The sequence below is a fragment of the Pieris napi genome, chromosome 23 (assembly GCF_905475465.1).
Source record: "Pieris napi chromosome 23, ilPieNapi1.2, whole genome shotgun sequence".
NCBI classification, from domain to species: domain Eukaryota; kingdom Metazoa; phylum Arthropoda; class Insecta; order Lepidoptera; family Pieridae; genus Pieris; species Pieris napi.
This window is the reverse complement of record NC_062256.1, coordinates 7,528,984-7,554,159: the sequence shown is the minus strand read 5'-3', so window position 1 is coordinate 7,554,159 and position 25,176 is coordinate 7,528,984. Positions and strand designations below refer to the sequence as shown.

The 25,176-nt window shown below is 34.6% G+C and overlaps 1 protein-coding gene across 1 annotated transcript in view; it reads right to left on the bottom strand.

Annotated features, from left to right (window-relative positions):
• Positions 1–1,833: 1,833 nt before the first annotated feature.
• LOC125061617 (LIM domain only protein 3-like) overlaps positions 1,834–25,176 on the bottom strand; it is a 75,186-nt gene continuing 51,843 nt past the window's right edge. Inside the window, exons 3-7 of the mRNA XM_047667124.1 lie at positions 11,929–12,163; positions 11,314–11,439; positions 9,036–9,177; positions 5,874–6,056; positions 1,834–4,551 (exon numbers count right to left, since the gene is read on the bottom strand). Coding sequence (XP_047523080.1) covers positions 5,904–6,056; positions 9,036–9,177; positions 11,314–11,439; positions 11,929–12,163 — 656 coding nt within the window. The 3' untranslated portion in view covers positions 1,834–4,551; positions 5,874–5,903. The remainder of the gene's footprint in view (positions 4,552–5,873; positions 6,057–9,035; positions 9,178–11,313; positions 11,440–11,928; positions 12,164–25,176) is intronic.

The following is a 25,176-nucleotide window of genomic DNA, read 5'->3' as shown; positions in this document are numbered from 1 at the left end:
CACTTGATGGGTCCAACTGGCTGGTGAAGGGCCACGTGATCTTTTGCCTTCTGTGTTATCAAACCAAGAGAAGAGCGTACCTCTTCATAAATGTCTAGGTATGAGCTTAAATCACTTAACATCAGGTGAGCATCCTGGCTGTTTGATAAAAAAAAACACAAAAGAGAAATGTAATGCACTTTGATGTTTGTCAGTTAAATGACAATTGACTGTATGGATAAATGTCAAAGTGCGCGGTATGTTTTTGGATTTAGAGTAAAATCTATGCAAAAATATCGTTCTTTTGTTTTAACTTTTGAATTTCGAACGTTTGCACAGTTGCTTTGATTAACCACGCGTGTTAGTTTTATGACTGACTATTACTGGAACACAGATTTTAATCAGAAAATATTTTGGTGGAACATTTAAATTTTCTTATACTACTACATATTTGGACTCAGAGAGACTCGTTATATCAACTTGTTTCTTTAACGGTTTATCTGCTTTTGTTTGACAACTTGATGTATTTTTAAGTGATTGTTAAGATTACCCTAACAGCCAATTAGCACAAAAAGCTTTCAATGCTTTAAAAATTTCGCTCGCTACCTATAGCTATTAGAAACTGTTTCTCTAAATTCTTGACGTTGAACTTGACGGTTCATCAACCTATTGCTGTCATTTTGACGTATATTTTTCTACTTCACAGTTTTTTTTTTATGGCTCTGGCACGGTTTGTGCATTAGCCAGCGTCAAGTATGAGATTTTTATCAATTGTTCTTTTTGCCTTAGAAATTCGATCATATCCTCCATGTACGGTTTAGGCACTCGCCCGGTACCGCACAACCCTCCCAAAGGCCGAGAACAAATTTAAATTAAAACTTGCCCTCGAACCGGGAATCGAACCCGGTACCCCTCACCTAGCTGCTACTTAATAAGACCGCTAGGCTATGAGGCCCCCATACTTCACAGTTATTCTATTTATTTATCGTTCACACTCTCGCGTCCTCTTGTGTCCCCTCGTCGAGAATGTGGATGGCGAATAATATTAAATCGGAGCTGGTATTTAGACAAGAATCGTTCCATTTCACAACTATTTCATCTTCAAACCTACATAGAAACTCTAACAAATACAATGGAAGTACTTCTTGCGAACACTAAGATATCTGAGTTACTCCTGTTTCCTTGTTCCAGGTGTACAGCCCTGCGATTCTGTAACTCACTTTTCGAACTCACACAGCGGTTTTTGCATCGGCGGTCGCTCTCAAATCAGTCGTGAAGCAGTCATTTTATGATTTGGCATTCTGAAAAGGTGGGAGCTTGTAGTTTATTGTTTATCAGAATGCCAAATCATAAAATGACTGCTTCACGACTGATTTGAGAGCGACCGCCGATGCCAAAACCGCTGTGTGAGTTCGAAAAGTGAGTTACAGAATCGCAGGGCTGGTCTCGAATACGGCACCCAGTATGAGTGTGTGTATTTGTATTAAAACACAATTAAGTTTAAATAAATATATTTATTTACACAATAACTTTAAATGAATGTATCTGTCGATGTTTCAGAATGTATTACTCCTATGTGATAGACAATAACCTAGACAGAACATATTAATTGTAGCGACGGCATTTACATAAATACAATTTTAATACAGTACATTGAGATTTCCCAAAATTTATGATTGTATGAATTGAGAAGGCACGATTAAATCTATAATTTTAAGACAATTCTAGAATTAATGAGAATATGAACTAAAATTGATACTAGATGGCGCTTTTCCCTGTTATAGGTCGAGTGTGTCGCATATCTGTGATTGAGCTGTCAAGGTTCGTAAAACCAACAGCGAGATTCGATTAAAAAAAACGCCCCATTGATTCAATTTTAGCTCCACTCTCTTTGTTAACAATCTTCTTTTCAATTCTTTCACCATAATTCTAAAATTACAAAAAGTCCCAATATAGATTGTTCCTTTTAAAATGACTTCTCAATTCATATCATCAAGCCCTAGTCCTCATTTGTATTTAAATCTTCAAAAGTGCACTTAATTTCAAGTGCCAAGTAGAGCCCCTTTTAACGTACGAATTGCACTTTTGAAGATTTACATTAACTATTATCTATAATACATGACATAGCTGTCAGTTATAACATTTTATTATACCACACGTACGCTGAATAGAGGCTGTTAGTTTATTAAATCAAATGTCAAAATATGTAATGTGTCAATTGTCAAACTAGAAAATGTATTAAATTTTAATGATCCTTAGAAATGTTTAACCAGCCCAAAGCAACGAAAGATTTCTACATTTTCGACTTTGACAAAAGAAATTCTACCAGAAACTAAGCAAAAGAGTTGGTATTTGGACTCCTCTCGTACATAACATACATAACTTTTTAATAAAAGAACCTTAAATAATAGGTTTGCCCCACCTTGGGAAACACTGCTCTAACATACACTCTTTCAAAATTCAAAAGACAGAAGCTCTTCTTTTGACATATATCGTGAAGCATACTACAGTACTATGAGTTCGATATTAAATTATTTGATCTGGTGTATAAATGTACGTACATTTAATTATAATTTTACTCTAAATTCAGCTCGCTATTCAGAGGGCGTGTGGACATTACTAAAGCGATGGCGTAAACAAAACATAATCTTATTTATAATATTGTACATTCTAAATTAATATTATACAACTACGACCATTGCACCACGTTAACCTATTCAGGTTACAAAATAATCTTTAATCAAGATAAAAATCCTAGCAAGGATCATCTTTGGCAAAAACAACATATCTACAAACCAATTCATATCGAAACAAAATAATCAAAGTTCATACCTTGTATGATAACAACGATGTGTGCTTTTCAAAGTCAATGGCATTCACTACATGCACTGTGCGTGTGCAAATTCTATTAATTTTAAAATTCGAACTAATTTCATAATTCGAACTAATTTCATAATTCGAACATCTCACGTTGCAAGTTTTCGACCAATCCACAGCGTTCATAAATTAAAAAACAAAGTGGTCGGTTGTTGTTGAACAAGTATTTTTTTGAATTTCGAATTTTTATAGCGCTACCACTAACTTTGAATAGAACAGAATAATTTCATAACAATGAGATCGATTTTATCAATTACATGTGGACCTGACTCGTTGTATGAAACTTATATAAAACCTATTTTATAAAACAAAACAAAAGACAATCTATGACAGTGGAGTCTGTGGACACGGGCCTAAAATACAATTAGCACTAGGCCGTCCCACACGAAGCTTCTTGGACTCAAATCGTATACATAATGGAAATATCGTGTTCTGACAACGTTATCGCGTCTCATCCCGGACACTTTGTAAAGTGGCCGCCATTCATGGCTCGTTGTACTATCAGCAAAGGCATTCTTATGTAACCTTTTTGTTATTAAAACTTTTTTGTAACGTGGAACAACGATACTTATTTCAAAGACAAGTACCGTGCTCGTTATCATGGTTACAATTTTAGTGTAAACCCGAGTTATAATAACAAAAATATTACTTTATGATTCGATTTCTGTAAGATGCATTATATATATATATACATATATTGATATATAAAATGCATTATATATACTTTAATAAATAAATAAAAGATGTCAGGTGAACAAATATGTTATTTTTTGGCCATATATACATTTTTACCTGCTTATAAGATATTTTTGGTAGTAAAAAAATTAAATCGTGTTTTAATGTAAAATTGCCGTTGCTGACAGTACCTCTGCGATGCTTTTAATGCATGTTGGTGAAACACTAAGCTTTTTGCAAGCCGGTTCTTACCGTGGCCATCTTCATCATCTCAGTACTACTTTGAAATGTCAATTTCTAAATATGTAAATTAAAAACAGTTAGATTACATAGATTTATGTTCAGCCGTAAAAAAAATCCTGCATTTAGCAGTTATCAGGAACTTACCAGCAGGGCTATTCCCAATTATTGACTCAATATACGAATTACCACTGAGGCGATTCCAATGACGTTTTTGAACAACCACTTCTACATTCAACATAACGCTGATGTCTGAATTGGAATTACGTTACTCACTATTGGAATAATCATTCGATTCAAACGCTTTATTTTCAGTGGGTCGAAATCAACCCCGGAATAATTCCGATTCAAACGCAGTATTCTTAATTGGGCCGGAATCATTCCGATTCCAACGCAGTATTATCAATGGGTCGGAATCAGCCCCGAAATCATTCCGATTGAAATACAGTATTTTCAATAGGTCGGAATCAACCCCGGAATCATTCCGATCCTAACGCAGTATTATCAATAGGTCGGAATTAGCCCCGAAATCGTCCCGATTCAAATACAGTATATTCAATAGGTTGGAATCAGCCCCGGAATAATTCCGATTCCGACGCAGAATTATTGAATAAAATAACTGAGCAGGTTTGAGCGTGGCTTAAGAACTGTTTTTAATTTAAATATGAACTACTAAATAAATGTAAAGCTGTGAGATATTTAATAAATTAATTATAATTGTAATGATTTCCTTTGAATATCGTTTATGCGCCGCCCTGCTACCTCTCAGTGCGGTTTTACCTGTAAAGAAAAATATATTTAGTTTCTGAAGCCCTCTGATGAAGTTAATTGTCTGTATTCAATAGCAACCTTAACTTAATATAAAAATGTTTACACATGACTTCTTGTTAAAAATAGCGATTAAAACTTAAAATAACTTTACTAATATAGGTAACCAGGTACACTTATGAACGTCAACAAAAAAGATGTTAAGTTCGCAAGTCAAGGGCGTAGAGCGGGTAAGAAGAACTAGCAAGAAACTCTCCGCCACTCTTTTTAATCGCTAAGTTTTGAGTCAAACAAATTGTATGAACTGGAGCATTTCAATCCGAATGATTAGGATCATTTAAATAATCGTCATATTTATGAAAACCTTTATTGATTAATACTTCTATATATATAAAAAAAAACCCGTTTTCCGTTGTCACGACATAACATGAAAACGGCTTGACCGATTTGTCTGATTATTTTTTTATAATATTCCTTGAAGTACGAGGATGGTTCTTACGGAGAGAAAAATTAAAAAAAAATTGAGTGAAAAAGTCTAAAAACAACACTTCTATATTCCCATACAAAATATTCATAATAATATTTAAAGGCAATTTGAACTTTAATACCATACCATAAAGTTCAAGTGTTAGTGGAGGGGTTCCGGGAAGGTAAATTTTTATTTTTTGACATAATGTATTTGTTGTATTATCAACTTTCTTTTTTTTATCTTACTAGCTAGACCGGTGTCCCGAATAGCAGAATAAGCATTTAAAAAAAATAAAGAATCGACTGTTAGGCGGTACGATGTTCGCCAGGCCAGCTAGTTTATAATAATAATATTAATACGTTTACTTAGTTTTGAATTTATTCAGTAATTACAAGTGGACCAATGGCATGACACTGCCGCCTCTTATTTTTTTGATGGACTATCGGAAAATACTAGAATTTTTGTGGAACAAATAGTTTGACACCCTAATTAATCCGACGAGTTCGACTAACGCCCACGCGATTGGGCCGCCGGTACCGGCGCTATCATTTTTCTTTTTTTCATTGCGTAATAAGACCCCTGAAGAACCGCCATACTGGTACAAATGACCCACTATTTTGTGTCAATCTCTCCCGGCCTATATCTATTTTATATAAATATAATAAATATTGTATAAAAAATTAGTGATTCGGCTGATCTTTAATAGACATTGTTAAGAGCCTATTTAATGATCAGCTAATTTCTTTACTAGTAAAAGAAATAAATATTTAATTTTTTTGTAATATTTATGCTTACCATAATTGCCATGTATTTTAGAATAGATAGCTTGTAACATATACTGTAGATGAATAAATAATTGTCTTACCGAGGCAAGATGTCGGCGCGGCATTGACGGTCATCGCGCCGCATCACACACATCGGGGTCTGGCGGGCTTCCGTACCCGCTCGACGCGTCGTCTGCGCCCGCGCAGCCCCCGTTATCCTTTTCCACCAACGCCGCGGGATTTCCTGCGCATGCCGCGCCACCTACGTATCCTCCGCTCGGTGACTAAAAAATAATTAAATAAAATTCAAATAAATTCATTTTGAGTTTTAATTGAAACATTTTAAGTATTTATAAAATCAAAAACTCAAATTTAATAAAATTCGGGTCGAATTGTTAACACATTCGGGCTTTTAAGTCGTTTTAAAAATTAGTATTAAAATGTGTTGTCTATCTCGTTTTATAAAATCATATTTACGTAATTTTATGTTAAATTATTTAACATTATAATAATCACTATAGAGCCTAGTGGCTTCAGCGTGTCTTCGGCAAGTCTCATTGCTAAAGCCGTAGGTTCGTACTTCAGTACAATAAACTTACTATGTACGCAATTAACATTCGCTCGGTGAAGATAACATCGTGAGGAAACTCAGACCCAAAAATTCGACGACGTCAAAAAGCCTATTAGAAAACAACAAACGATACAAAAATCTGAGGCCCGAAACTAAAAGGTTGTATTGGTTTTTTTTTTAATTGTATTAAGTCCGGTATATTCCTAATCTTTTAAAGCAAGATATTTGTAAACAGCAATAAAATAGACAATGCAATATTTTAAAGTGAAACTTTTATTACATCGTCTCAAACTTTTTCGTCTGTGTGTTGCATGTCGCGTGACGGTCGGCCGCGGAGTAGGGATAAAGTGAAAGGCGCTTGTCATAGCAGCCAAGGCCAATATGGCGGCGCCTATAGTTCGCAGCAGCTGACCGTGTAGTCTATAGACTATTATTTAATATGTGTATATAATCTAAATAATTGTTAAGTATTATACGTAATACTTAACTAAGTAATAAGTCGTACTTTCTAAGACACAGAGTTCAATAAAAATATTAGTTGGAAACTTAGTCTATTTTTATTATTTCCCATTATCATTCCAATTATCCAAGTATAAAATTAAGATTGATAAAGCGATTTTAATACCCTTAATGGAATATTATTCCAAAATTTTTTAGTTAAATATCTATAATGTGAAAAAAGTTTCACTTTTACAGTGGTTTCATAAAACCACACAATCCTTTTTGTTAAAAATATCTCTAGCACTTCTCTTCCGAGGTTTTTTACCCGACATTTTTAGTACCTTAACTAAAGTGCCTTACAAATTTTGTATAGTGAATAATTATCTATTTAATTGAACAATTGCAGAAGATAATATACCTCAGACACTATACAATATACAATCCAATATTGCACAATTGTATATGTGGATGGTGAGCGCAATCAAAAAGTCGATTAGAAGTGTCATGCGGCTGAATGAGCCCCCTCCAGCTCATAAAATGAAATAGATTCCCCCACATTCACATTCCGACAAGCGTTCGTACGAGAAAGATTAATGATCACAAAAGAAACATAATAAAGTAGATAGAATCTCCCACTGTCCTTGCGTTATTTACTTCGCGGACCTATTTTCCCGTTTATTTGCGAAGATTTAAGCCCGTCACAGACTTAGCTATAATATATATTAATATTTTTTTATTACTATATATTTTCTATACTAATTTTCGCGTGACCGCACACTCAGCTATAATATATATTTCTGTGACGTCACCAAGCGATATTGCATATTACTATATATTATGGTATAGCAAGACATATTCCGACATATTTTGAATGTACAGCGTGTTTCGATCCCCGCACACTTTTCCGCTTTGCCTCGAAAATAAAAGATTTATACCTTCTGTGTTGTATTAATTTTCTTCTTACCTTAAACACACAGCCAGACGTTCTTCAGAACTAATACTTTTGCGCAAAATCGTATTTTTCTTTTTTATGTCATTTTTTATCAATTCATGTAGCTCTAGAAATGACGATCTTGAACTTCTAAAATATTGGGCAAATTTTTTTGAGGCTAACTCGCGATACAAATTAAATTCGCCACGAGTTTGTTTATTTCTTATATGTGATTCGATCCCTTTGGTTCTAGTTTTTGTGCCTGACCGGGCAACTAACATATCGAAAGCAGCGGCGGAATCGTCTTCTGAAGAACTGTCTATTAAGTCCATTAACAATGTACTTGTTGAATTCATAATTACTGTTAGTATTTTGAAATAAGAACACCCTTAATTACAAAATACGTGCGAACACTAGGACGACCATCAATTAAATGAAGGCTAAATATATATTTCTCAGTGTGTGGTAGCTTGCTATAATATATATTATAGTACGGTTTATTAATATATATTATAGCTAAGTCTGTGACGGGCTTTAGTCGCGTAAACTTATACGTAAATTGCCGCGTAATAACTGCGTATTAAATCGATAAATATGCATATATTTTAACCGTTCATTCTCAGTTAATAGCGTTAGTTATTGGCTATTAAATTTGCAATATTAATCATTACGTAACAAAGAACATTGGTACACGTCAGGGAAAACTAATTGTTCGGAACATAACAGGTGGTCCAATCATGGGAAACGACAGTATGTTAGCTGAATAATATATTTCTTGAAGTTTTGATCTAATGGAGCCCTATTAGTGGGGTTATGGACTCAATTTAGTAGGAGTAGGATCTTCATACCGTATATAAATATATTAATTCAAGACTTATCGAGTATAATGTCTCTAATTTCCGTCTCTCTATTAGCGCTAAGGTTCGATTATGAATCCAAAGAGATCGGTTACTTCACATTCACACCACTTAAATAAAATAAAAAAAAAAGTGATGCTATCATTTGTCAATCAAATAGGCAAGTAGGTGATCAGCCTCCTATACCTGACACACACGATTTTTTGGGTCTAAGACAAGTTTTCCTCACGATGTTTTTCTTCACCGTTCCAGCGAATGTTAATTGCGCACATAGAAAGTCCATTGGTGCACAACCGGGAATCGAACCTACGCCCTCAAGGATAAGAGTCGCACGCTATAAATTACTTTTAACTTAAAAAAGTTACTAGTTAATGACGCTACATAATAAATTCTAATCTAACGACATAATCTCCGACTGTTTAGTGCTATTAATATAATATATGGTAGTATAATCTTGTATCACCTGTAGGCCGCTGACTTGCCTCCGGATGTGAGCTAAGCCAGTGGGATTAGCCGCCATACTGGCAAAAACCAGTCTCTCCTCGTAATCATACTCGCACAGTATTTTGTTGTCGCATAAGTAAAATCTGTCACCCACGCAGAACCTGAATAACGTTAAAATTATTGGAGATGGAAAAACTAGGTTCGCGGTTACAACTAATTCACAATACTTGGAATTGCGTAACATATATAAATGTTTATGTGCTTTTGATTATAAATATAATATATATCGGGTGTTTTTTTTAGAGGTATAGAACTTTAAATTGCAATAAAACAACGATGGATTATTGGACTGACATGATTTTTTTTTATTTGAAAGATAATCTTGTGGCAATACATTTTAAATATGATTTCTGGCATATGACTGTCACGGCTGGCTCGGATATAGTCCAATCTGGACGTCCAATTTTCCCGTCCGTTGTTCCCGATTTTGTTTAGCGATGAAGCACACTTCTGCTTAAATGGCTACATCAACAAACAAAACTGCCGCATTTGGAGTGAAGCTAATCCTCAAGTGTATGTCGAAACACCGTTACATCCAGAAAAACTGACTGTTTGGTGCGCTTTATGGGCTGGTGGCAGCATTGGTCCATACTTCTTCAAAAACGATAATGGCCAGAACGTTACAGTCAATGGTGATCGGTATAGAGACATGATTACTAACTTTTTCATTCCTGAATTAAACAATCATGATGTCCAAGAGCTGTGGTTTTAACAAGACGGCGCAACATGTCACACAGCTCGTGCCACAATCGATTTACTGAAAGACACCGCCTTATTCCACGTTTTTGACCTGTGAATTGGCCTTCAAGATCTTGTGATTTAACACCGCTAGATTATTTTCTGTGGGGCTATGTAAAGTCATTGGTCTATGCGGATAAGCCACAAACGCTTGACCATTTGGAAGACAACATTCGCCGTGTTATTGCCGATATACGGCCACAAATGTTGAAAAAAGTCATCGAAAATTGGACGTCCAGATTGGACTATATCCGAGCCAGCCGTGGCAGTCATATGCCAGAAATCATATTTAAAATGTATTGCCACAAGATTATCTTTCAAATAAAAAAAAATCATGTCAGTCCAATAATCCATCGTTGTTTTATTGCAATTTAAAGTTCTATACCTCTAAAAAAAACACCCGATACATATGTATATAAGTTTTTTGACGTGACAACGTCTTATAATTCGATGGAGCCGGCTGCACGCACGAAAAAACATGACTCATGCGGCGTTACCTCACTCTGAGGCGTTCCATTTAAAATTGACATAATTGTATTTATGCGTACAAATAAATGTAACTTGATCAATTCAATTGTGATTTCCATTTACCTCCTTCTCTATATCCATACAAAATACCTATCAAGCATAAATTTTTTTTTTTTTTGAAAAATGCAGCCAATCCCATCAATATTTTTTTATGACGTTGTCACGTTCAATTATCGTCAGTAAACCGACTTTACAGACAACCGATTTTTAGGATATATGTAAACTCCTTTTTAAAAAAAGTTTACCTGAGGAAATTTACGATCAGTTAAATTTAATTGTCTGCTGTACTGTAATACTTATAATCGTGTATTTTTTTTTTATATAATTAAGAAAAACTTAAGACATTCTTTAGTGCCGACCACTTCTTATTGTTTGGCTGTGTACATCGATTTTAAATTCATCAATATGTAATAATATATTACCAAAACGCGTAATTTACACAATTTTAAATATTACGTAAATTTCATTTAATTCATTGAAATCCATGAAGAACAAAAATTTCCTTATAAGTATAAGAGTTTATATACATAAACTAGCAGACCGGCCATGCGTTGCTGTGGCTAAGGTTTTTGTTATATTACATAGTAGTAAACTATTCAAGGGAAACGGTAGGAGAACACCAGTCATGGCGACCACCATGCCTTTTTGGTGGTAATGCCATTAAATTGTAGCTTATGTGAAACGTTGGTACTTTCAACACAGCGCCATCTGTTAGAATTGTGACTATCAAATAATTTGCATTAAAATAATATTACGTGTATAAATTGAGATGTAAGCTATCCTATCTTTTAAGTAGGATCAAACTACACAGGGTGTGCAAATTTGATTGATATCGGTTCGGTAGTTTAGGAGTCCATCGCGGACAAACAACGTGACACGTAATTTATAAATATTAAGATTATTGTTAATTACTTGCAACACAAAGTTGTAGAGCAATTATTGTAAGTCGTAAGGAGTTTAGAAAGACATACCTGTGATTGCACTGTTGACAGGCGAAACACTCTAAATGGTAAACGAAACTCTTTGCTCGCATAACCATTTCAAAGGCGGGAATTACTTTATTGCACGCCACACAATTGCCCGTGGCACCGAATAACCTGTAATAAAAATATGTCGTAAGCTACTAGACCCGGATTTATACAATTGACGCCATGAGATTAGATTCTGAGTTGACACTTAGCCGAGTTGCGGCCAAGCCATGTTGACATAATCGTATTCAGACATTTTCTTCTTGTCAAAGCGAAGTCTGGCTTCTATTGTTTTTGGTTTGATTATAAAGAATTAGTTACCAGGCCATGAATTCTTCAATAAAAAGGATATTTTTTTATTAATATGTGAAGCCATAGAAATATATATTTAATAATTGGGTCTACCCATACCTTATATTGCACAGTACCTATGTATGTTTAGATTTAAGGTGACGAGAAGTTAAGGTGCAAATGTACTGACAGAACTAAATTAATTAATCTTGCGGGATCAGCTAATAATGATGGCCATCCAAGACAAGAGACAGGCTGGTAGATCGGTAGAGGTAGACGTTCCGTAAGGGAGTGGATTAGCACCACATTTGTCTATTAGGTACATACCTAAGATAATCTCTTTTGCACAGCATGAGATCAGCTTTATAATACAACTTGGAGCCCACTTCGCCAAGACGACAGTCGCAGCATCCACATTTGAGACAGTCTTCGTGCCAAAACCTCTCCATGGCTTTTAAAAGGAATCGTTCAGTGATGACCTTCCCGCATTGGGCACAGAGTCTGGCACCGCCAGTGTTGCCCACGACACTGCTGAGTCCATATTTGTTTTCGTCTTGTTGACCTGGAAGAAAATTAACTTATTATCGTCTCATTTTTGACAGCTCATTGGTCTAGTGGTTAGTACCCATGACTGCGAATCCATGGGTCCCGGGTTCGATCCGCGGCTGAGACAAACATCGATGTGATGAGCATTTGGTGTTGTGTTTAAAAATGTATTTATATGTCTATCTATCTATAATATGTATGTATATCCGTTGCCTAGTACCCATAACACAAGCTTCACCAGCTTAGCATGGGACTAGGTCAATTGGTGTGAATGTCCAATCATATTTATTTATTATTTATTTTAATTTATTTATAGAATTATGTATATTTTATAAAACAGCTCTCTATGGTTTATGTTTTCGTTTCGTTTTTGTATTGGTTGTATTTTTCTTAACTCTAGTTTAGTAAAAGGATCTGTGGTTCACCTTCAGGCACCAAACCCCGTAGTGTCTTTTTGCGTTCTACTCTTAGTTTGTTAATAATTAAGAAGAATTAAGCAATTAAAAAAATAGTTTTAATTAGTGTTTTTTATGTTCTTAGCGTCATTTGAGTATTTTTACAAATTTGTTTGTTGTTTTTCATTATACTTATTCTCTAATATCGTGCCTAGGGGGGCGCTTGTAAACCAAAATTTTGAGATTATGGAGTTATTACTTAAAAGTAAATGTTATATGGGTGAAATAAATTATTATTATTGGAACGAAGTTCCTTATCGCGCGTTGTGAAAGGGGGCTAGACGGAAAAAATTCTTACGAAAAGTTCTCGCGACACTTTTTTGCTATTTGCTATTGTAATACACCGGTTCTCGTCCGATCACCGAAGTTAAGCAACGTCGGGCGAGGTCAGTACTAGGATGGGTGACCGCCTGGGAACAACACCTCGTGATGTTGGCTTTTTTTTTCGTCGTAAGATTGGTGTCGAGAAAATCTATCATACTGTTATGATACCAATTAACATATAAATTAATCGAAAGGAATTTCGTTCCATCCGGGTGTCCCTTGACACCTCTAAAGTTTTTTATTACTAGGCGCATCTCCGCCGCCAAGGGGCAGTGAACATTAGTGTATGTTATTTATATGACCATACTTCTGTCCTTTAGATTAAACATTTAGTTTTTTTGTAATATGGTATGTTTTCAATATTTGTTACGTCAAAGTTAATTGACAGAGCATTTGACAAGTTTGAGAAATAGCTAAGCATCATTTTTAAATTTTAGTTATTTATTTGTTCAGTTGTCACTTAAAAATGATAAATCTATCGCATCACAATCGTGATTCACTTTTATTACACATATTTTTTTTAATTAAATTTATTTCAGTTTTTTCCCTTTTGGGTAAAGACCTCCTTCTGAACTTTCCATTAGGATCTGTTCTTAGCTTCCTTCATCTAATTCTCCCCAGAAATCTGAACTATGTCTCCGCCCATCGCTTTTGTGGTCTTCCCACGTTTCTTTTTCCTGGGGTGGGTGCCGGCAATGAGGCCTGCACTTTATTCCAGTTGTAAGGCGTGTATAACAAACATTACTGTAGATTATTTTTAATAGATTGTTAAAATTGATACTCTTGTCTTTCTCGGCCATAAAACATGTTGATGACGTCATCGCGTCATGACCGCGTCCGCTCGTATTAATTGCATCAATTATCCAACATAAAACATTTGTGCTCACATAAATGCAATAATGAGATATTATGAGCAATTATAATCTCACTGTGTAGCGAAATAGAATGCACACCGTAGACAGCTAAATTAATAAGAAACTTGCAATTAGATAAGAATTATGATGTGCAATTTCTTCATTATTTTAAATAGCTTGCGTCGTGTTGAGAATATAACGAACATATATATTTATTAACCTACCGTAACGTAAGCGTTAAATTAGTAGGGATTTGCTTTTATTTTCACTATAGTATAATGAAAATGTGAAACGACCTTTCATAGCCTACGATTTACTTACAATTGGACATCAAATTTTAGGGAAAACAACACACTTCAACAAAACAGATGCATCACTATGTGGAACCAGCTGCCCACAGAAGTATTTCCGAACCAATTCGACTTAGGGTCCTTCAAGAAAAGAGCGTACCAATTCTTAAAAGGCCGGCAACGCACTCGCGAGCCCTCTGGCATTGAGAGTGTCCATGGGCGACAGTATCACTTAACATCAGTTGAGCTTCCTGCCCGTTTGTCTCCTATTACATAAAAAAAATCACTTACTCCATTAATTTACACAGTATTATATAGTTTGACTAATTTCTAAAATTAGGATGGAATTTAATAATGGATAAGAGTTAAAAGTGATAATGTTAATATTGATTGGCGGCAAAGATGCGCAATTAAAAATTTGCACAGATTAGAACACGTTAATGTCAAACAAAATGGCGCGCTTCCTAGAAAAAACTTATTTAAAATCTCCTTGGTAATAACTTGTTTTTTTTATCATGTATTATATCGAATTATAATTCGAATTAGCCATTCATTTAAAACAACTTCAAAGTAAACGCACACAAAACACTTCAAGATCCGCTTGTTGAAATATTTTTAAAATAGAATGAACAATTTTGCTATTAATAAACTATATTTATTTACTTATTAGGTAAACTCAACATCACTTAAAATACTGATTTACATAATGTATTGTAAATATTAAAGTAGTTTATACAACCAATTTCTATAATGAATTTAATAATTCATAAGAATTAAATGTGATAATATGAATATTGATTGGCGCCAAAATTTAGCAAGCCAAATATTAACACAGATTAGAATACGTCATTGAGAAACGAAATGACGCGCTTCCGAGCAAAAACTATACAAACTTTTTGGTTTTAATTTGTTTTTTATTGTATTCTATATCGCCAGTACTCGATTTACCATTTATAATTCGAATTAGATTTTCAAGATTATACATCATTTCTAGTATAAGGAATATTTAAAAATGACACCAATCTTTATATAATTCAAATCTGATTTAAGCAATGCCTTATCCGACCAATAACTACTACTCACTATTCCATAACCGTACGTATAACGTGCGTAGAATAATGTACAAAATAAATACGCCGTCAGTAAACAATCAGTTCCAATTTATCGACCATCCTCATAATAATGGTGTGCACGTCAAACCAATCAAGGATCCAATTGAAGGGGTAACTAAGTGGACATAACTCATCGATCACTTGCGCGGTACCCGCAGTTATTGAAACCGACGTCGCGACAATAAAATTAATTGGACTATATTAATGGCGGATCGTTAATATTGTATACATGGTGTTCAGCTTCAGGCATGGTATATATAGAAAATAGAAATGCGTAGTATCTGTGATACGAAATGTCAATTTTAAACGAATTATTACAGAGATTTTACTTACATGACGACCTTCACCTGTCATTATTATTATTATTATTAATGTCATACGTAAGATATCAAATATTGACTACAAGCTTTTAGAGTTTTCGTCTTTTAAAAAGTATACGTAATCTGATATTAGCAGTTAAATGTCATTATTAAATGTCAATGTCACACGTCAGATGTCAAATAGCAAACAAGCTCTGTGGGTTTTTATCTTATTATGCAAAATATACGTCAACAGATGGCGGGAAGTTTAAGAATCAATCCTTATATCATGGGTTTGTATTGTATAAATACTAGGTGTGATAATTCTTCCAGTGGTGTGGAAGAAAATATTTTTTCATACAATTTATACCCTGTCAACCATGGTAAAGCCACGGTCCGTAAAATAATAAAGACGACAGAGCCTCGCGACTCGCAATAATTAGTAAGCCACGGGGAGCGAACAAACGACCGCCCACGCTAACTGGCTTTCCATGGGTTCATATTTTTATTTTTAATTAGCTATAGTATATTAATGAGTATCGTATGAATATAAAATTTGTATTTCCGAATCAAAAACCACAGATACAGAAAATAAGTGTTTATTAATAAAAAAGAGTTCTGGACTTCTTTGGCCCAGTTTCGCAAGTCATATAGAACGTTTCGCCTAAAGAGTTGATTTAGTTATCTGTTGTGCATTGGAACCACAGATACACAAAAGATTAATTATTAATTAAAAAGAGTTCTGGATATTTTTGGCCCCGCTTAGCAACTGTAAGTCAAATAGGACGTTTTCCCTCAAGAGTTAAAATTAGTTTTCCGTAGTATTCCGTATTAATATTAGTATTCTGTATCTGTGGTGTACTAGAACCACAGATACAGAAAATATTAATTATTAATTAAAAAGAGTTCTGAACATCTTTGGCCCAGTTTCGCAACTGCAAGTCATATAGGACGTTTCCCCTGATTAGTTACATAATCTGTGGTGTACTAGAACCACAGATACAGAATTAATGCGCGTTTCACTCGGCGTGTTATCTCACATATTTTAATGATTTTTTCAAAGAAACTAGTCTTCGTTAAATGCACTGGTTGGCGTGCTATGCCCATTTCGGTATGAAACTGCAATTATGGATCGGCACGTTATTCTAACGACTATGATTATAAGAGAATCATTCACGCATGTGACTCACATCCTTACATAGCAAAAAGTGCAATTAAGTTGTTTACTTGGAAATATTTTAAGTAGGAAAATAAATAGTGTAATTTTAGTGTTAAAGGAAAAGTTACTTTAAAGCGGTTAAACGCGAAACCGTTCGAGACACGCTACAATTGTAACCGCAAAACGCGTGGCTGTTTTATTTACTCACAGAGAAATTCTTCAATTATAAGTGTGCGAGAAATATACACATCACAAATCAGAGAATAAAAAAAAACAAAAAAAAAGATATAAAAGCATTTTATTTTCATAGACACGAGAGTATTAAACGTTTGATGTTACAAATCTAGTACTACTTTAATATAATTCTATTTCGTTAATGACAAAACTATTTAAAAGATGGCAAGCGGCCGGATGGGATGTCTTTGATCCTTTGGAGGATGGGATGGGCTTTGGTATTATATTGAAAAGTACATGTGTGTCACCTACCTCGGACAAAAGCTGGAGTGGCCCCGCAGAGTAGGCGGAAAATAATAAACGGCCGAAATATGATTTTCCTTCAAGTTTGATTTTGATCGCTTTGGAATTTAAAGGTTAAGATTGTCGTCTGCGTAGTACCGGTGACCCCAGAGCTGCTTCTTTCGTTCAACGAATGAGTATCGCAATACAGCGATTGCTAAATCGCCACAGGGCCCAAACTATTCAAATTTGTTTTAATTGTCTATTTATTATTATTATTATTACTATGTACGTTGTGTACATACATGTAAACACCTAATTCGCAATCACGTAACAAAAACCGCGTTACCTAAAAGGATAAACACCGCACCGTTTAACCGCATATAGTAAGTGATCTATCAAACTGAACGCACTCAGCAACATTCTTGGATTCAATTAAATGCCAGGTTATTGTAATGAACCCGCACTACTGCAATCATTCCATGCAATTTACAATCATTTATTGCGTTTCGTAATTAACATCGCCCATACGTGATAAATGTATAACGGAGATGTTTTCTACGAATGAAATGTTTTAAACCACATAAGGCTATTATACTACAATAGTTTTTAGGTACAATACGTGATCTATTGTTTAATGCGATATTTAGCAGGCTGCGGTTAATTATTTTGAAAACATGTGTAATTAAATGAGTATTACGATCTAGCCTAACTTAAAATGCAGACCAGTGTATACACTAATGGACTTTCTTTCTATGTGCGCATTTAACATTCGCTGGAACGGTGAAGGAAAACATCGTGAGGAAAACCGGCTTGCCTTAGACCCAAAAAGTCGACGGCGTGTGTCAGGCACTGGAGGCTGATCACTTGCCTATTAGATTGACAACAGCCTTGCGATTCTGTAACTCACTTTTCGAACTCGCACAGCGGTTTTCGCAGCGGAGGTCGCGCTCAAATCAGTCGTGAAGCAGTCATTTTACGATTTGCCATTCTGATAAGAAGGGAGCTTGTAGTTTATTGTTTATCAGTATGTAGTTTATTGCCGCTGCGAAAACCGCTGTGCGAGTACCAAAAGTGAGTTACAGAATCGCAAGGCTGATCATAAAACAGATACAGAAAGAAATCTGAGGGCCCAAATAGGCGTCACTGATTTTTTAACTCAAAATGCGATTAATTAACGCAAATATTTTGTGTGTTCTTAATTATGTTTCATCCCTTTTGGCATTTCTTTCTATTTAGTAAGTCTTCACGAACAGAAGTATTTTTTATGAAACCAGTTATAGCATAGAAACAATATAACGTTTCATTCCTAATTAGGTAAACAATGTTAATTAAAATAATTCGATACGCCCGACTCGTTCAACGTGTCAGTTAACCAAACGCAATTATGAGCTGTCACATAAAATTATCTAAAACTAAATTGAGAGAATTAATAATGCGGTTAAAATACATTATGAGTACACTGGTTTATTTTTTAAGTGTTTTCTGGCCAGCCAGTATTGTTTATAATGTTTTGTGTTAGTGACTGGCCGGTTTTTATTATATAAAAACTTTTTTAAATACCTTTGGTAAAAAGTTGTTTATGAAAAATAAATGACGGATCGGATTTTTTTTTGTGATTTATTGTGACTAGCCGACTTTTTTAAAATGATATATTAATTTAAATAAATTTGGTAAAAAATAGTCGTTTATAAAAAATAAATGACGGATCGGGATTTTTTTTGTTTCGTTATATTGTTACTGGCTGACTTATTTTTATTATATAAACACTCTTTTTTAAAAACTTTTTGTAAAAATAGTCATAAAATTAAATATACATTTTTCGAATCGGGATTTTTTTTACGTTTTATTGTGACTGGCTCACTTAATTGTTCATCATATAAAAACTCTTTTTAAAAGACTTTTTGTAAAACTAGTCGTTTATAAATAAATGACAGATCGTGTCGCGTTTCATGATTGAATGAACGAAACGCTTAAATTGGTCTTAACCCCTTTGGTATTTTAATGTTACTATTATGTTCCTAGAGTCACTTAATGCCTCATTAAATTGCAGTAAAGGGCAACCTAATTATACTCCATCAGTATGCACTCTTTTAACGATAGTACACTTCTGTCTCTTTCTGTCAAATTGTATTTATGCTGTGATAAAAAGAGACAGATGAATGCTTAAGTATTGGTGCAAATTTTATGATGAATAAGGATATATGCATATTAACTTTTTTTTTACGACATTTATCTGTCAAAAACTAGCTTCATATTTCATAGTGTAAAGAAACGAATTAATAAAATAACACTTAATAATTCCGCCATTGAATATAAATAATAATAAACAGCAGTGTTGTCTAGTGGCTTCAGCGGTCGCAGGTTCGATCCCCGGTACCAATGAACTTTCTGTCTATGTGCGTATTTAACATTCGCTCGAACGGTGAAGGAAAACATCGCAAGGAAACCGGCTTGCCTTAGACCCAAAAAGTCGACTGACTGTGTCAGCCACAGGGGGCTGATCACCAACTTGCCTATTAGATTGACAAATGCACATGAAACAGTATGAGGCCCAGACCGAAAAAGGTTGTAGCAACACTTATTTATTTTATATTTATTATTAAAAAGGTAGGCTAAAGCTTAGGTTTCCTAGAAAAGCGGTGCTGTTATCTAACGGCCGTAATGTAACGTTGGGTGACGTCATCCGTCATTGTCTATAAATAACATCGGAGTAGGTTTTCAAGAGAACGTTGAGTGTCACCGTAACGTCAAATAGCGGTGCTGTCATTTGCATGACGGCCGTCATAGCGGTGATAAACAGTAGTTCAACGTTTTTCGCGTGTAGCGGTGCCCATATTTAATTAATTCGATGAGTGGAAACGTGACTTGGACGAGCGAAAATGATTGTTTTTTTTTTGCATTATGTTAAAAGTAAAGACGAAAAGTAAAATGACGGCCGTTAGTTAACGCCACCGCTTTTCTAGGAAACCTAAGCTTAAGTAATATATATTAAGGCGATACTTAGTAAGCGGTAATATTTTTTATAGACTTATTATATGGAAATCATAAGCCTTAGACGTAAATGTTAATGACACACCTTTTATATTAATTATGTACATTTAGTAATAATGTTAATTACTACGACAATGAAGGCTGTAATTAGATTGAACCAAATGCGGGCTTTGCATGTATAATCAATTACAAATACATTGTTATTACTTTATAAAGATTTTAGTATGAAAACACCCGATTGTATAAACGCTTACGCTTGTAACTTTATAACTATATAATAGCTACTGTACGTGTGTATGTCACTGAAATCCTCTTAAACGGCTGGACCGATTTGAATGAATTTGTATGCGTTTGGGTGACGCCCTGAATGGTTTAGATTATTACAGATTTTGACTGCATATATGTATATCTTTAGTAGATAGCCCTTTGTTTCGTCTGCTAACAAGCCTTAAAAGGGCAGTTATCGCAGTGGGTGCGTTGCCGGCCTTTCCCTTCGCTCCTTTGCTTTATAAAAAGTTTAACATGGAATCCTAATAACTAGCTAGTACGATATTAAAATTCAAAACATTGTTAAATTTAAAATATAATATTTACTCAGCAGTAATTACGCTTTAATGTTCAGTAACATGCTACCCAATTAAAAAATCCCAAACATTCCACCTAGTTAATGAGTTAGCACGATATTAGATATTATATACATCATTTATATATACTTCCGTATGTATAATTAAGTTCGAAGTTGGACCACAAGGAGCCTAAGATAGATTTCGATGGTGAAAGATTTTTGAAGTGAAAACTTCTTTAGCGGCGTTGTACACTTTTTATGCAATCAGCAATGGGTAAAAAATGTTAAACTCGCGTCAGTACACATTCGTAAGACGGATGTTTTTTGAAAGGATTATGAACCTTCGTGCTATATTTCCTCAGATACATTGATGCATGTGGAATTGGACCTTAAGTCAATAAATCAAGGTTTAATTTTGCGACACGTCTAATGCTTTATTATTAACGATTTGGTCAGACTGACGCGAATAAAAAATGGCAACCTAAAAATCACAATTTTTTTACTTATTTTCCTAATTGAATTACTTATTTAATACTAATTTTAATTATTTTGTGTAGGTTCGCACCACCACTATGTAGAACCAGCTGCCCACTGAAGTATTTCTATTCTACAAGAAAAGAGCGTACCAATTCTTATAAGGCCGGCAACGCATTTGCGAACCTACTGGCGGTTTGCCTCCTATTGCATAAAAAAACAAGTACTACCTTAGTTATTCTTCTTGATGATGTTTATTTTTTTTGATATCCATATGTTCATATATTATACAGGTATGAAATTACAGCTTTCTATTAATTATCATGCTAGTTTTATTATTTTTATGACCAAAAAAGATACATTAGAGAAAGCTAAATTAAAATGATGAAATTGATATTGCCCTCCGAAGCTCGCTTCTCGGCTAAAGCTTATGAAAGTTTAAATTAATTTTTGAATTAAGCCTAATGATTTTTAAGAAGTTTAACTTGGATATTAGAATTACAATATTTGTGCTAATTTAAACTGTTATCACACGTTGCCTGGTATAGAATGCTTATCAGACCTTTATTAGCCTTGTATGTATAAATAAAATAATAAAATAAAAATATGTTTAATGTTTATTCATTTCATCAATGCCTTACTCACTCACTCACTCACTCACTTGCACCCACACACTTACTCATACACTAACATGCACCCACACACTCACTCATGCAAACGCCTGATTGCATGAGTGAGTGTGTGTTGAAAACAGTTGAAAATCAAAAACAAAAATAAACCAAATAAAATATGTAATTAAATTATATATAAATACTAGTAGACTCGACCAAGCGTTTGGCTAAAGCGGGCCATAGACGGACCGCATGTTGCAGTCAAGACCGACTGCAATATGCGGTTTGCTCAGGAACTCGAGCTCGAGCTCGAGTTTGCTCGAGCGGTCCGTGTATTGCGAATATGAATTTAGTATGGAAACTGCAGATCGCCGTGCGGCGACCGCATATTGCAGTCGGTCTTGACTGCAACATGCGGTCCATCTATGGCCCGCTTAAAATTTTTGTTATATTACATAGTAGTAAACTATTCAAGAGAAACGGCAGGAGAACACCAATCCACCATGTTTTTTGGTGATTATGCCATTAAATTTATATTAAGATATATATCGTTGTTTTAGATTTTCAACTGTTTTCAACACGCCTGATTGAATGAGTGAGTGTGTGGGTGAGTAATGCATTGTTGAAATGAATAAACTTATATATATAAATAAATATATATATTTATTTAAGGAATTCATAATTAAGTTTGTTATAGAAGAGCTGCGAACCCTGACACAGGTATTTCTTACGTAAAAGGCTTCCCAAATCTTACACATTGTAATGCATATGTACTTATAATGAATAAACACATTTTTAAGTAAAAAATTCATAATATGTCAGGGTTCCCGGCTCTTCTATAAGAAATTATAGTATATTTAAGTACAATTTGTTTTTTTTACCTGTTTATAATATGTGTGTATATTGGTTGTGTCAGTGTGTGCAATTAAGTGGAAATAAATTGAACAGTGTTCTTGTTTGATAAGGCATTTCATTAATATTTGCATTTATTACCAATTAAATTTGCAAGTTATACAATATGGTAATGAGCGATTGGCAATTTCTACCACAGATAAAATATGGGTATAAAGATAGATTTCCTTTATTAAACATAGACAATTAAGATATATAAGGACGATGGTGTGGTATAAATATATTATATAATTTTTTAAATAAAATTAGTTTAAACATGTATTTATTTTAAAAAAGGCACACAGAAAGCAGCATACAAAAAAGAATACATAAATGTGACAAGTGTTCACAACATGTAAAGGAAAACATTTAAAAAAGAGAAACAAATAACTCAATAGCAATAAACTAGATTACTACAAATATTAAATCAAAAATGCAATTTAAACATTTTACATATTTCTTAAATTTACATTTAAATAAAATCAATTTATCATTTACATATATATATGTATATACAATATTCTTACTAATAATTAAAAAATATTGGTTCCTGTAGCAGTGTACCTTTAACGCTGGCAGCAATCGCTGTAAGATACTTATTCGTTGAGAAAAGCACCAGCTCTGGTAACCGATAAAGTTCACGACTAAAGGCCTTCTCTATATACATTTCCTCTTTGCAATTGTTATTGGTGACGGAACAATGCGGCTGCTATGCGCATCTGCCTTTATTATTGTTAGACTATAAATATAATTCGTGATAAGGAAAATCATTAATATTTAATTAACATATGCATTTCAAATGAATACATAACCGCTAGACTGGTTTGCCGCCATTTAATTGGATTCAAATCGTTTTTATAGTCTTCCTTTAGAATTGTTTAGTTAGACATAGACATAGAAATAACATTTATTATTAACAAAAACACACACACATAAACACACAAAATAACAATATATTATGAGAGATTAAAAATACAAAAAAAATCCTTGTCCCATTCGATCCGTTTCAAATGTGTAATGCGTGTGTGCTGTGGTTGTAGTTGCCCTGGCTCAGCATTATGCTGAGGAGCAGAATGTTCCACAGCGCTGGTCATTCTACCAGAGACCACAGCAGCTAGTTTACGCCGCAAAAAAAAAGAAAAGGATTATAACAATACTTAGTAGACAAAAAAAAAATTCTAAGTAAAAAAATAATAATAATAAAGTTCAAACCAGTGCTTCGTAATTACTTTAGTATAGGATCTTTGTAAAAACGTTTATAGGTGAAACCTTACGCAGTACCGCTGACTGGTGGAGAACGAGAGATGTGACAGTATGCTCTCAAACTTCACATATGTTAAAATGAGAAGAAACATATTAGAAAAGGGATACGTGTGACAATGACATGAGAATTTAAGAAAGCGCAGATTAGATCAAGCAACTTCCTCACAATCGTGTGGCCCGCAATATCGCAGCACACAACTCCCTAGGGAACTCTTTCCATCGAAGAAGTGCAAGGGTCCGCCAAGCGTCCGCGAATATACAATGTTAATACATATATGCAACCTGTTCAGACACACTGGCCCCTTCCCATCTACATGGAACCAACTACAGAGCTGGTGCGGCTTGTGAAGCGGCTGAATAAACTAAAGCATGCAAATACAGGGGTCTAGGCTCAGAATATGATTTTGTCCCATTCGGTGTCGAGACCCTTGGTCCGTGGGGTCCTAGCGCTTTAAGGCTTTTTAAAGAAATATCAAAAAGGTTAGTCGACATCACAGGAGACCAAAGAGCTGGCAGCTACCTCGGACAAAGAATTAGTCTAGCTATTCAAAGGGGGAACGCTACCAGTATCTTCGGAACCTTGCCTCGGAAGTTTGATGAAACAAACGTAGTCTATTGAGTTGCTGAAAATGTCAATTGAGTTATTTTCATCAGTTTTATTGTAAACCCGACACAATCTGCTAAAGGACTGGATGGTTTTAGTTAAAGGAGAACGGGAAAATAGCTACCGCAAGTGTAATACAATTTAAATACTAGCGACTGTTATCACCAGTACTAAGAAAACATAATTTCAATCAAATGTTTAGTATGTCGGGACAATCAGGGCCATACATTATTTTCCGAGAGAAAAGCTCCGAGCGCAACTTAAGCCTGACATAAGTGGGCAATAAACTTCAGCCAATTTGGAGATTCGCATCTGGAGGCTCTTATTAAAGCCCGAAAGTTAGTCCTTTTCATCCATCACTCGTAATACGTGTGAGTTATTGTATGAAAAATTGAAGAATAAATTGAGTCGCTGCAGCGGCGAGACATAAATCCCAACTGAGCCCTCAATATTGTTTTAAAGGGGAAGTGGCCATAAATTTTATCAGGGCAAGCCAGTGCCGCGGGCGCGGGCTTCTGGCAACCCCGCAATTTTCCGGTTGCATCGCGCTTGCATTGTAACTATTACGGCTATAACAGTCAACGAAAATCGACACGTGATCTAAGAAAATTTAAGTTTATACCCGGCTAATCATATGTGCAAAGATTAACACGGGTTGTTTCCTATACAAATGTATAG